Genomic DNA, 14054 nt, shown 5'->3' with positions numbered 1-14054 from the left:
GAGGTTAGATGAACATCTTGCTGGGGTCATTTGACCCCAGTATTCTTTCCTGCCATGGCAGGGGGTCGGACTAGATGATCTGCTCAGGTCTCTGACCCTACCAGCTATGAAACAATTGAAACTGAGTTTTATAAACCTAGCAAAAACTGAGTTTCCTCAACCTGAGCTAGGACTCTGCAACTAAACTGACATTCCCCCAGCTATACCGGATATGAGTGATATTTTTATTTTTTTTTTGGTCTGCAAAGGTGGCAATACCTATCACAGTGGACTGTGAATTACTCCCATTTCCAGGCAGAGATGACCTGGATTTAGCAGGCCATTCCTCAGCCAAAACCATTCTGCCAGGTAGCACTTTGAAGATGCTATGGCCTTGGTCCATCCCCACCCACCTGCATTGGGCCCATTACCTTCCTGGTACTGTGCTATCTGGCTCATCATCATGTTCCCCACAAGTCCAGAAATTTGGCAGCAAGGCAGTAGCAATTAACGTTTCCTCCGCTCCCCTCACTGCCAAATTTTTTGTACCTTTGGGGAGCACAATAGGCTCAATGACATGGCTGCATGGACTGGATTTGGCTTGTAAACCAGGGGTTGAGCACCTGCGGCAAGGTCAGTATGAATGTCCCCCAGAATTCTGGAATCCCACCAGCTCCATGAGTCTGTAGGGACAGACCAACCTAACTGGTCCATCACCTTGCTAGGACATTGGGGAATAGGGATTTGGACCTTTAGAAGATAATGGTCTGACCGTGACAGAAGTGTCTTAATGACACCCCCCCATGATTGGGTATTTTGTTTCCAGTTACGTGCAAAACAGTAAGTGCAACATTTACCTTGCATCATGTATCAGTCCAGTTATTATCTGGGCTAGCTGCCTTGTCAGGTGTCCATTGACCACATCTCCTATGTAACCCAGACACAGGGCACCAAGTGCCTTCTGTGCCTCTTGACATTTTCCTTCCCCCCTCCTATCATATCTTCCCCTGTCCAGCTCAATCCAAGCAGGTACAGTTGCAACCTCTACTATCCTCTTCCCGCTAACTGGTGCCCGCCACTTTTTTCTAACTCCTGGCAATTTTTGCAGTATCCCAGTGTTGTTCCTGTGTCTTAATGAGAATACAGTAGAACAGTTTATATCTAATATGCACCTTATGGGATACTGTTGGGGTTCATGTTTGTAGTGTGATAAATACTCTGGATCAAATTTTGCAGTTGGATGCATGGATTGGCCTCCTATGGAAGATAATGGATGTAGCAAATTGGGTAGGAGAGCAAAACTCAGTCTAGAGAGTGATTAATATATTTTCTTGAGTTACATTAAGCCCTGGTCTCTGACAGTGGAATAGAAGAACTGAATCATGTTTTCAAAAAAGAGGCACCCTCTTGAGTCTCACAAAACTGAGTTGTGTTTTGTCTTGTTTACAACTTCCAGATCCATTCAGAATGCAAGCGCTTTGGTAAAGCATATAACTTACGCTCCGTAGCAGTGTACGGTGGTGGAAGTATGTGGGAACAAGCAAAGGCTCTTCAGGAAGGAGCGGAGATAGTGGTCTGCACACCAGTGAGTACCTCCCATGCTGACAGAATGTGTTTCTTCTGATGACACTGGCAAACTGGTATGATGATACCAGAGAATTATGGGGAACCATAACAAACTTGCTGTGTGGTTGGTTACATCAGTGGTCACCAACCGGTAGATCTCAATCCACCAGGAGATCTCGGAGCCTCTTGGAGTCAATCCGAGGCTGGGGAGGGAGGGGGCTGAGTGTCCATGTGCATGCTTATGCGCACCCCAACCCAGCAGATTAGTCCATGGGGAAGGGAAGGGGGATGAGGTGCAGCAGTGCATGGTAGATATTGGGTTGCTTTAAATTTCAAAGGTGATCTCCTACTTAAAGGTTGGAGGCCACTGCTTTACACCTTGTCCTCTTAATGTTGTTTGCATAATCTTTAAATAAGAGAAAGAAAAGATTGAATTAATAGGATTGATTATTGATTCAATAGGAGTAGTATACAGTACCAGCACTCAATTTCTAATTCCTAACACTAACCAACATTTTCTAAATGTGGCCAACTCCAGTGCTGACTTCCTGAATCCGCAGAAAGTACATTACAGTAATACTGAGAGGTGTAAACATGTCATTCTGGTAGAATACTAACTCAGAAATCTGATGATAATAATTTAAAAAGGTACCAGTGCCAACTTGTTTCACTGCTTATCAGTTATAAACAGCCAATTATTTTGAATCTTTAGGCACAATTTGAATAACCTACAACCACATAGTTTGTGCTAATGTCTGAAAGGGAAGAATTGGAGGGTCAGTTACTGCACGTCAAAAAATATATTCAATTCCAGTGGTTTACATTTTGATGATGAAGATTGGGTAGCAGGGAAAATTAAGCAGGAGGTACCAAAGGAAATACAGCAGGAGGATAAACCAAAGGAAATACAGCAGTAGCTGTTTATTGTAGATGTTATGGTTGAAGGTAATGTGTGAGCAGTTTCTTGAACCAGTTATTGAGGGACTGAAAAAACTCTACAGTATTGACCACCCAATGGGAGCAGCCAAATGTCCACAGTGCTGGAGCCCCAGCAGTACCGAGAACAAGCCCAGCACTGTGGGATTACAAAAAGAGTGGTCATTCCTCAAGGAAGCAATCCTAGGAGCACAAAGGAAGTCCATTTGTTTTAGTAAGAATGACAGCAAAAGGGCTAGGAGACCCCCTTGGCTCAGTAGGGGGGAGTCATGGACCTACTGAACTTGAAAAGAGAAGCTTATAAGGGATGGGAGTCAGAAATTACCACTAAAGAGGAGTACACAGCATATCCCGCACCTGTAGGGAGTAGATTAGAAAAGCAGAGGCAGAAACCGAATTCAAATTGGCAACAGGAATCAAGGACAACAAAAAGTCCTCCTTTTGATATGTAGGAAGTCAGAGACAAAATAAGGGAAGCATAGGGTCCCTGATGCAGGAAATGGGACAGCTGATAAGTGACACTCAGGAGAAAACTGAACTCCTAAATGAATACTTTGCATCGGTATTCCACAGTATAAACATGAGCCACCAATGCGATACTGTAGCTGGCAGAGCAAGTCAAACACTGACATGCATCTACCAGTGCATCTCAAGCAAGACTAAGGACGTCATCCCCTCATTCTACTCGGCCTTGGTGAGACTGCAGCTGGAGTACTGCATCCAGCTCTGGGCGGCGCACTTCAGGAAGGATGTGGAGAAGCTTGACAGAATCCAAAGGAGGGCCATGCACTTGATTAGAGGTCTGGAGAGCAGGTCATATAAAGAAAGGCTGAAAGACATGGGACTGTTCAGCCTGGAGAAGAGAAGACTTAGAGGGGACTTGGTGACAACCTATAAGTATATCAAGGGCATACATCAGGGCCTGGGGGAGAACCTGTTCACCAAGGCACCTCGGGGAAAGGCAATAAACAATGGGCACAAACTGATTGAAGATAGTTTCAGATTGGACATAAGGAAAAACTTGCATACAATTCAAGTGCCAAGGGTCTGAAACAGATTTGGCCTCCCCCACTGCCCCCCTCCCGAGGTGGTAGTCATCTACCCAGGCAATCTTCAAAAAGTGTCTTGATGCCCACCTTGCTGGAATCATCTGATCCTGGCAGTCTTTCCTGCCCAGGTGCAGGGAGGCTGTACCTGATGATCTTGTAAGTTTCCTTCCAGCCCCTAACATCTATGAACTTATGACATTTGAAGGGTTTAATTACCTGTCTCCAAATGTTCTTGTGAAAATCTAGCTATCAGATATAGTGTTAACAGGGGCAGTCATTGGGTGCATTTAGAATCTTCTTTCCGCTGACTTGTGTATATATATAATGTGTACATTAGTGCCATCTTCTGTTGCAAGCTTCTGTTTTAGTATTAAGATTATTTATACTGGGTGAGGACTAAATTCCAAAGCCAGATGCATGCAGCTGATACTCAAAATACCACGTGTTATACTTACATGCTGTGGGTTTGAATGTTTTGTTTTTGATAGGGTCGCTTGATTGATCATGTGAAGAAGAAAGCTACCAATCTTCAGAGGGTCTCATATCTTGTATTTGATGAAGCAGATCGAATGTTTGATATGGGTTTTGGTATGTACTGAAAAAAACCCTCTATGCCATGTTTAAAGTACTGGTGCTCAGTGGTCAAGCTGATTTGGCTGCTAGAACTCCTGTAGCTTAACAGAACATAGGTATTCATCGTCAAAAGGCTACATGGACAGAACCTTTTGGAGGTTTGTGTTTAAAGTTCCTGTCCTATTGCAATAAGTGTGAAGGGACCAGTGAAACCTAATGGAACAAACACTGGGAATAGGATTCAGGAACTCCTGGGTTCTGATCCTAATTTTTATCTCTGACTGTGGGCTGCAGCATTGCAGTATAAAATTGGGGTCACCATAACAACAGATGCCTACTCCACAGACGTATTGTGTTGGATTACCTAATGTTTGTCCAGGTCTTTGAATTTGCGGATGGCTTCCTCTTCTTTTTAAAAAGCCCAGTGCTTTGATAGCTTGGACTTTGCATGAGAGGAAGCGCACCAAAGTGGAGGAAAGCATTTCATTAGTAACTACGTATAGCTTGTAAGTCACAGTTAAATAACGGCTCTTCAGTCTGTTTGACTGAGTGGCAATAACCACCATTTCAAGGAAGGTGAAATGCTAAATATTGAATATGATAGCTTTGCAGTTGCCATCTGAGCTGTTTTGCCAGCTATTTAGCGCAGAAAGTTAAGCAGAATATTGGTTACAACAGCCTCAAAATTCTACTTACGAGTGTGACCAGATGAAAAAAGACTATCATAAATAGAAATGTATAACACAGTAAATAGAACATTTTGTACTTGTGCATCTTCATAATCATTTGGGAAGTATGACTTGATGTGACTTTTAAAAAAAAGTACACACCTTATGGAATAACTCTTATTTGTTCTGCTTTTGTTTTGGGACTTCGAGGCATGGAATCTCTTTTCTTGTTCATCCCAGTCAGAGATGGATGCCCCAGCATCTCCAGTCATTGACTTTTGTATTAGGGTCACTCGGAGTTGGGAGTGGTAGGACCTTGGGCACTGGACCTCCATGGTACCCTCATTTTTGGCAGCAGTGTTTGGCCTATATCCCATGTTAGCTCTACACTCAGGTAGTGCTAATCCTTAGGATGGAAAATCAATAGACCTCCTCAAAAACTATAATGCTGTTTTACAAGCAGTGACATAAAGAAAACAGATGCTCATAGCAGAACCAAAGTATCTATTCTGTCTGACATAAAGCATTTAGTCTTTCTTCCATCTTTTTAATGATCTGGTCTGAAAATTGCCTATCTGTAATTGGAATGAGCTGTTATTCTGAACATCAAGTTTTACAGTGGGGCTTAATGGAATGGAATCTTCTTTAGACTTCAGCTTATGGCAAGTTCTTAATTTTTTTTTGTAATCTGTTGTATGCTCAGCAGTCTTGACTAAATTTCCTTCTAGTGGTTAACAAAATTATGCTAAATTCTATATGATGGACTTCCTTTTTCTCGTTCATAGAATACCAGGTCAGATCGATTGCCAGCCATGTGCGTCCAGACAGACAGAGTAAGTACAACTAGGCTTCAAAACAACTACCGTGGGCAGGAAAAAAAAACTCAGAAGAGGTATTTTGTGATCTGGTAGTTTTAAGTCAAGAGTTCTGGAGCCAAGGCTCTGAGATCCTCTTTCTTTGCATAATTCCTCATCTCTGAATTATGCTGTTATTTCAGACAAATCACTTAAGCCTAGATTTTTAAAAACATTTAGCAGCTCTCATTACCCTCAATAACAGCTGCTGCATGCAGAGCACTTTTGAAAATTGGCTTCAGTTTTTAACCCTTCTGTGTAAAGTACTGAAGTCCAAGGTGATTTGATTAACTAATTTAATATGTGAATGTGCTTTGATCTTCTGATGAGAACCACCATAGGAGTATGAAGCACCATTACATTCTTTTCTCATGATGTTATCAGATAATCAAATAAATGCTCTTATTTTTAGCATTTCCTGTCTATTTAGTGTGTTCTTATTAAATTTATGTGCTTGATGTGTATTTCTGCTAAGAGATTGGATGGATATTTGGTTTCAGTATGGTAAAAATAGAATATAACTTAGAATCCCTGTTACCTGGAACTGTTCTTATATTTCTTCTCTATAAAATCTATCCGTAAGACCTGTAAAGTGTTTTCATGTAGAAGGGGAACTTAGTCAGCCTTGAAATATTCTTTTCTTTATAGCTCTCTTGTTCAGTGCTACTTTCCGAAAGAAAATTGAGAAATTGGCAAGAGATATCCTGATCGACCCAATTCGAGTGGTGCAGGGAGACATTGGAGAGGTAATTTCACAGCTTTGTTTCTGAAGGAGAATGCTGGGATGAATTTGATGAGTTCTGTGATGAAATAGCTTGTGTTCTTGAATAAAAAAGCAAATAATTATTCATTTTGGAAAAAAGTTTTTACATGTTTCTAGCCTGTTTTTGTAGCAATGACTCTTAATCTCTCGGTAATGGAAGTTGTTATCAGTGGGTGAAGCGATGCCGATGTCATAATGTTTACTCTTTTTTTTTTTAAAGGCAAAGAACCCCCACAAAGAAGATTACTCAGATTGTTAAATTAAATGTGTTCCTGTTGTTTGCAGTTTATTTTATTGATTTTACTTATGTTCCAAATACAGCTTACACCAGACCAAGCATGTGTAAATGCCCCTGTCTGTGGTTTACAGTTGTGCAATTAAAAGCACACTAGCATTAAACCTATAATAGCATCCTGTTCCAGTTGCTGTATCTTATCTCAGAATACTATTTAACAATGCAGTGCTGCTTAGATGAGAGCTTTGTCTTTAGCATAGATAGAAACAGGGCTTAATGTTCTGTGCTGTCTTTTATTGTCACAATATGTTTAGCTCATAAGGCTGGTGTCATGCTAAAGGTTTAGATCCCTCTCATCTAAACTTGGTCAAATTTTCTTCTAATCAACTTTAAGAAAAAAGGTGGAATTAATTTAATTCCATCAATGGGGGATGCACAGGTAATTTTAATTCTGTCTGGGCTAGTTCAGTAATTTTATTTCTGTCAGTCTGGGAATCGCATGGATAAATTCCTGTCCTTTGCCTTGAAACCACAAATGATCAATTGAATTTTTGCACAGATGTTGCAATTAAGGCTGCTCATGAAACTGATATAATGGCTTCCAGCTGGCTTATGTGGGGATTCTTATTACAGTCTTGTTTGGTGACAGCATATGAGCTATATGTTAGCTAAATTGTTCAGTAAAGTGAGAGGTATACACCTGTTCTGAAGAAATTTTGCAGGTAATATATTCACTTTGAAAATTGCTAAGGAATTTTATTATTTAACAGGTCACTTTCAAAACAGTCATGCCCTAAGGGAAACCTGTCTGTATTGCTTCAAATGGCATCACTTATAACACCTTATGTTATATTACTAAAATAATTAATGGCTGATCTAGGCCTTGGGCTTTCAGCTCGCTAGGCAAGTGTTTTGATTTTGAGAAAAGAAGTCATATTGGCTGCTTACAGATGTTAAAAAAACCCAAAAGAACAGAGCTTTAAAAGCCCAGCACATACCCAGAAGAGGCATCACAGTAGTTGGACCCGACTCATCCAATGTCTCTATAGATTAGGCACTTCAGCAGGGCTTTTTGGCACTTTTATTTAATAGCTGATTGAATCAGCTTTAGATAAGTGCCAAAAAGCCCTGCTGAAGTGCCTGATCTATAGAGATGCTGTGGAGCCAAATCAACCTAATGCACTGCTTTTCTGGTAAAGCACAGAGGGTTTGTTTAATTTAATTAAATTAAATTTTATTTTATTTTATTTTATTTTTTAACGTCTGTAAGCAGCCTGTGATATTTGTCAGGCAGTTTTACTTCCGTTGTTGAATGTTCTGGTTTCTTTTGGGCACAATTACTACTATGTTTTGAAAGTATGAGATGCTATATATCAGAATGTATGCAACTAAGGAAAAATCTAAGGAGCCCAAAATAGTGTTGTTCACCGTCTTTCAGCTCCTGAACCTGAAAAACATGGTGCTTTACCCTGATTTAACTGAGATGTCATAGTTCCTGGAGGTTTCTTCTTCAGGTTATGCACAAGTGATTTTTCTGATAAGTGCCTCTCCGCTAAATATCCTTGGACCAGATAATCCCCTTGTTCCTGGTCCATTGCTGACTTGGACTGTGGACAAATATACATCTGTAACTGCCTCAAAAGAGAGGAAAGCTTCTGCTTGGGGAGCTGTTACATGTGCATGAGCCTGTAGTATTACCAGTCTAGGACGATTGCTTCAACTTCAGCCCTGCCTCATTTAGGGTCTAAGTTAAGGCGTTGTAGCTTACTTGTATGACTCAGACAGATGTAACATACCCTAACATGTTCTGCACACTCTTCCCTTTCCTTTTTCTGAAGCAGCTGCAAAGGTCCATTTGTCCCTATTCTTAGTCTGGCCCTTTTAGATGTTAGTAAAATCACTCATGTTTGGATGGAAACAGCAAATATGCTCTTTTAAATCTGTAGGGCAGGGGTTCTCAAACTGTGGGGGGGTCACAAGCAACTTAAAAGTGGGTCACAAACTTCTCTTCCCTCCCTAGAAGCAGTGGCACAGGGGGCAGGGCCGTTGCCGCCATCCAGCACTCCATACCACCACTGTGTGCTGCTCCCATGCCATGTCCGGTCAGTCAACAGCTGGGGTGGGGGGAGGTCCCCTGGTGGCCGACTTAGCCACAGAGAAGCGGTGTGCAGCAGTGGCCCTGCTCCCTGCACCACCACTTCTAGGGAGGTTTCGAAAAGAAATTTGCAAACCACTTTTAAGCTGCTGGCTGCTGGGATGTCATGGTATCAAAGTTTGAGAAACCCTGGTGTAGGGCATTAAAAGGCATCATGGCAAAGTGTATCCTTTGGTTTTCCCAGGTTTATGGAACAGTAGGTCAGTTAATCCTTGCCTTTATGCACCATTAAGATAAAGTATTCAGGGGTTAGGCAGGAGAAGCAAATACAAATTGAAATGGAACTTTTCCAAGTGAACCCACTTCAGCCTACTGCCCCAGTCTGAATCCCTGCGTCATGTTCCTTGTCTGCTTCATGCTTGCTTCAGCATGCAAGGTGATAACTTTGCCTTCACGCTCCTCCCAACAGGCAAATGAAGATGTTACCCAGATTGTAGAGATTTTCCTCTCTGGCCCTACCAAATGGAACTGGCTGACTCGACGCCTGGTGGAGTTCACTTCTTCTGGGAGTGTTCTCCTGTTTGTCACCAAGAAAGCAAATGCAGAAGAGCTAGCCAATAATCTCAAGCAGGAGGGTCATAATCTAGGCCTCCTTCATGGTGATATGGACCAGAGTGAAAGGAATAAAGTCATTTCAGAATTTAAGAAAAAGGGAATCCCAATACTGGTTGCTACTGATGTGGCAGGTAAGGAACATATTTCTTATTGCAATATATTCAAGTTGGCCGTCTCAACAGAACAGCTAATGAATCAGTGGAGGAAGAAAGTATTGCTACATGAACATTTAAACCTAGTGAGAGCAACATGGAGGAAGTCTTGCCCTGTGGTTTTCTGCAGCTAACACAAGTCTTCTTCCAGGTAGACTTTTTAGTGGGATCATATACAAGTAGAGTGGACAGAGAAGACAACTATCCCATTTCACAACATCTTGCAGGTTTTTTAATTTTGGTTTTGCTTCACATTAGAGGTGAAAACAAAACCCTCTGGATGGTTTTATGAAAATATCTGTTTCAGGAGAAAAGTGGATGAATGAATGCCGCTGCTAATCTGGCTGCCAGCCTAGGCTGTGGGCAGAGGCAGCCCGAGCAGGGTGCGGGGCCCAGGGCAAATCAGCCTATTCAGGGCCCTGCCCCAATCCAAGACCCAAAGAAGTTGCCACCGTCATCAGCAGCATTGGCTTGTGGGGGGTAGCAAGCAGGTGGACATGGAGCCACTGCTTTGCTTTGCTCCATGACGCCACTGCTCTGCCTGGCTCCATGGGACACCCCCTCCCTCCCCCCCAAAGCACATGGTCAGAGGCAGTCACCCCAAATCACTTCATATCAGACAGCCTAGAGCCATGAAAATGGGTCTCCCACAATTCAGGCTTCCCTGACCACCCAAATGTTTTGGCTTCACCAAAATACCTTTTAGGTGTTTGGGTTTTAAAAAAAAAAAAGTTATGGCCAGCTCTATCTACAGGGCAGTTTGTGCCCATACGTAGCAAGTGAGACGACTGTTATGGTAGGCAGCAAAGGCAGGAGTTTGTTTTAGGGATCAAGGCTTATATTCAGTTCCGTTGATTTGTGTGACCTCAGCTAAGTCATTCAAACTTTCTATACCTTGGTTTTTGCATCTGAAATCAAACAATTTCCTCCCAGCAAGCACCTGATACTTAGTAAGAGAGTGTTTATGAAGTTCTTTGAGGACCTGGAATGACGGGAACTGGAGAAGGGAAAGGATTAATGCTAATTAATGTACACGCAGTCTCTCTGCCTTCAGTAGCACAGCTTGTGCAGCTATATGTATAACTTGTTATAGACCTTTCCAGCGTGCACACATACATAAGAAGGGTTGACCATTGCCAACTTAGGGACAATAATCATATGATTTCCAAGACACTGCTGGAAATGGGTCTAAGTTTCAGTCTTTTCAAATTATTAAACTATGTAGAGGGAGGTGTGCTCACCAGTTTATTCTAAGGAAGTTAACTTCTCCCTTCTGAAGTGCTGACTGTCCGGTAACTTGGCCAATACACACATTGTATATTCTTGCAGGAGTTCTGGACATTTGAATAAAGAGCATGGTGTTTATTTGCTGCATTTTCTAGTAAAAAACCTCTGTTGTCCACTATCCTGTTAATTTGGGAATGAATGAAAATTGTTACAGTGGGCTGGATATTGCTACACTTTGGTTAACCAGGGCTTTCGGCTGTTACTGAAGACTGTTCTAATGGAAAGCTTCAATTCACTCAAACTGTGTAAAGTGGAGCACAGTGGTTGAATGGGACATCTTCATAGTAATTCAGGGTAATCAAATTAATCATCATGTCACTTTGTGTTGCAGCTCGTGGTTTGGATATTCCTTCTATTAAGACTGTGGTCAATTATGATGTGGCCCGGGACATAGATACCCACACCCACAGAATTGGACGTACAGGCAGAGCAGGCGAGAAGGGAGTAGCCTACACTTTGCTGACTCCCAAGGACAGTAATTTTGCTGGTGATCTTGTCAGAAATCTGGAAGGTGCCAATCAGCACGTTTCCAAAGAGCTGTTGGACCTTGCAATGCAGGTATAAACAAAAAAGTCTTTAGGGGGAAGGATCCTTTGGTGGATCTTAAAAGGATCATTCAGAGGGTTGTGCAAGGGGTGAATTGGGTGTTTGCCACTGTCAATGTAAAACCAACCTAAATGTGTGTCCTCAGCTGAGTAATCTCAGTTCTAAGTCTTCTGGGCCCTCTTGATTCCCAGTGCACTGGTTCATGATGTGTAGCTTCCACCTTGCATCATTTGGCAGGTATCAAGTTGGCCCGGCTTTCAGTACCTGTGCTTCCAAAGTCTAGCCTTCTGCCTTTTCCATGGCCTTTTGAGAGAGCTTGCTTTCTCACAGGAGGCATGAAGTCTCTGGACCAGAATGTATGCTCCATTTGTTAGAGGTGCACCAATACATTGGTCCAATATCGGATTGGTACTGATATAAAGAAACCTGACTGTATTGGGTGTTGGCCCGATGGGGCCAATAATTTGGCTGATAAATGCCTGTGCTGTAGTGGAAAAGGAGGGGGAGGGAAGGGGCACGGGGGGTGCAGATCAGTGCCCCCTGTAATGAGGGAGGGGACAGGGGCAAGCGCTGCTGGGGTGGGGGGGAGGCGGAGCTGCTGCTTGTGGAGGGGAGGCAGCTCCTGCTGCTGCTTGCACCCTGGGGGTAGGGGGCAGGGCATGTGCCCCCCAGATCTGCATTGGGTGGGCTGCAGCTGGGACTGTGTGTGGTACTTCTCAGCAGGGGCCTGGCATCAGAGTGGGCACAGGTGTTGCTGGGAGGATGCTGCATCCAGCCCAAACTTTGCTGCTGCTCTGCTTCCAGCGCCAGCGCCCCCAGCCGCTCAATGCCCCGCCTCCACCCATGTGCCAGGAAGAGCTGGGGTGGCAGAGCTGGGAGCGGAGTGGAGGCTAAATTTGGGGCGGATGCAGCGTCCTCCCAGTGCTTCTGGTGCCTGCTCTAAGCACAGCCCCTCTGGGAAAAGTTACACACAGCCCCAGCTGCAGCACACCCTGCCAACAAGCAGGTGCAACCATCTCTTACAAAACTCTGGAGATAGCTTATGGGCATAGACCCACGACTTACTAACCTTATGCTGTTTTTGCAGCACCTTTTTATCCACCGGGTTTTAAAAACTGCTTGGTCAGTCAGTGGAGTGAATTGATAAATCCAATGGGGGGATTTTTTTCACATCTAAGAAAGCCTTCTTCTATTGCATGCAGAACCCCTGGTTCCGGAAATCCCGTTTCAAGGGAGGAAAAGGCAAGAAGCTGAACATTGGAGGTGGTGGCTTGGGATACCGTGAACGCCCCGGCCTGGGCTCAGAAAATTCTGTAAGTACAGCGGAATTGGGAGATATTTTCATAGCTTTGAAACTGGATAAACTTAGAACTGGCATCTTTCACATTGAAAATCCTGAATTATGGTAGGGTAACTTCACAGCATCCCCACACGGGGTTCAGTTGATTTTGGTTTAATATCTCAGAATTTTGAAACTCTGTTTCTAAGATTCAGAGGCATTTCACACAATGCTCCTTGTGCTGCACACTCACCTTGTTGCCACAGGTGACTTTGTTTAGAGTTACATCATAGGTCTTTGGGGTGAAGGGGGAGGACTTGATTCTAATTTGACTCATAAAGCAATTACCTATTTCAGAAAAACTGTGTGCTCTGACAAGAGCTATTCCTTCACTATGTGAATCTACTTGAATCCACTGTGAATCTACTTGGTCTGGAAAGCCATCCGCACATTAAGTGTTTGGCACCTAAAACTGTGTGGAATTGCATTACAACATTTGAAAACGGTCAGTAGAGTCCTGTTAGCAGTAGAAAAACTGCTTACTGCTGACCTGATACTGGGTACAGTTTAACAGTAAGAATATTGAAAAAATGTCCTGCTCAGCAATAGTTCACTTTGCCCTCTTGTTGGTTCTTATTAAGGGGCAATGATGAATCTAAAAGGGAATCTTCTGCTCTGGATTTGTGCCCATCTCTGCTCATTGACATTAGACTTTTCCCCGGATGTCTTTTCCTGTTTTATGAGTAAACCTCCAGATAGGAATCTTTGGCTTTATTGGAAATTGGCCTGATGTGGTTGATAATTTGGTGGATAAATGGCCCGTGCATGCGCCCAGCTGCAGTGTAGCACGTAGGTGGTGAAGAGCACAGCCTGGCAGCATGGAGAGCTGTGTGCAGCTGATAAGTCTGTTGTGGTGAAAGGGGAGGAGGGAGGGAAGAGGTGTGAGGGGGCGGATTAAGGCCCCTGCAGTGAGGGGGGGAATGGGGATGGGGCAGGTGCTGCCCAGCGGGTGTTGAGGCACGGCATGGTGCCATGGCTCATCCGAAGGGGGAGCTGGGGGGAGGCACTCCGGCCGCTGTGCGGACCCCGGGGAATGGGGGGGCACATGCCTCCAGATCTGTGTGAGGCAGAGGGGTGGTTGCCGCTGCAGGCCAGGGCCAGGGCTATTGGGCTCTTCCCGGCAGGGGGCTGGGCTAGGTGGTGCTACTGGAAGTAGGGCTATGGTGAATTTTGGGGTGGCTGCAGTCCCCTCCCCATAGCCCCCTCCCAGCATTGTCGCTGTTTGTCCTGAGCACAGTCCATCCCACCCACACCCTGCACAGATCTGGGGGACACGCCCCCCATGCCCTCCTGGGGTGCACACAGCAATGAGAGCTGCCCTCCCCACGCCACCCATCAAGCTACAGCTCTATCCCATGCCCTGTCCTGCCCTGGCTGGGCAGCCTCTACCCCAGCTC

At 44.0% G+C, this 14054-nt stretch overlaps 1 protein-coding gene across 2 annotated transcripts in view; it reads left to right on the top strand.

The window, feature by feature from the left end:
• Positions 1-14054, top strand: part of DDX42 (DEAD-box helicase 42) — a 35070-nt gene that overhangs the window by 17497 nt on the left and 3519 nt on the right. For both annotated transcript variants that reach the window (XM_019548461.1, XM_019548460.1), the window contains exons 11-17: positions 1436-1564; positions 4019-4118; positions 5557-5604; positions 6274-6371; positions 9188-9464; positions 11104-11330; positions 12521-12631. In XM_019548461.1, coding sequence (XP_019404006.1) covers positions 1436-1564; positions 4019-4118; positions 5557-5604; positions 6274-6371; positions 9188-9464; positions 11104-11330; positions 12521-12631 — 990 coding nt within the window. The remainder of the gene's footprint in view (positions 1-1435; positions 1565-4018; positions 4119-5556; positions 5605-6273; positions 6372-9187; positions 9465-11103; positions 11331-12520; positions 12632-14054) is intronic.

This window comes from Crocodylus porosus, unplaced genomic scaffold, assembly GCF_001723895.1.
Source record: "Crocodylus porosus isolate Cpor-Errol unplaced genomic scaffold, CroPor_comp1, whole genome shotgun sequence".
Lineage (NCBI taxonomy): Eukaryota > Metazoa > Chordata > Crocodylia > Crocodylidae > Crocodylus > Crocodylus porosus.
Note: the sequence above shows the minus strand (reverse complement) of the source record. Positions and strands in the feature narration are given on the sequence as shown.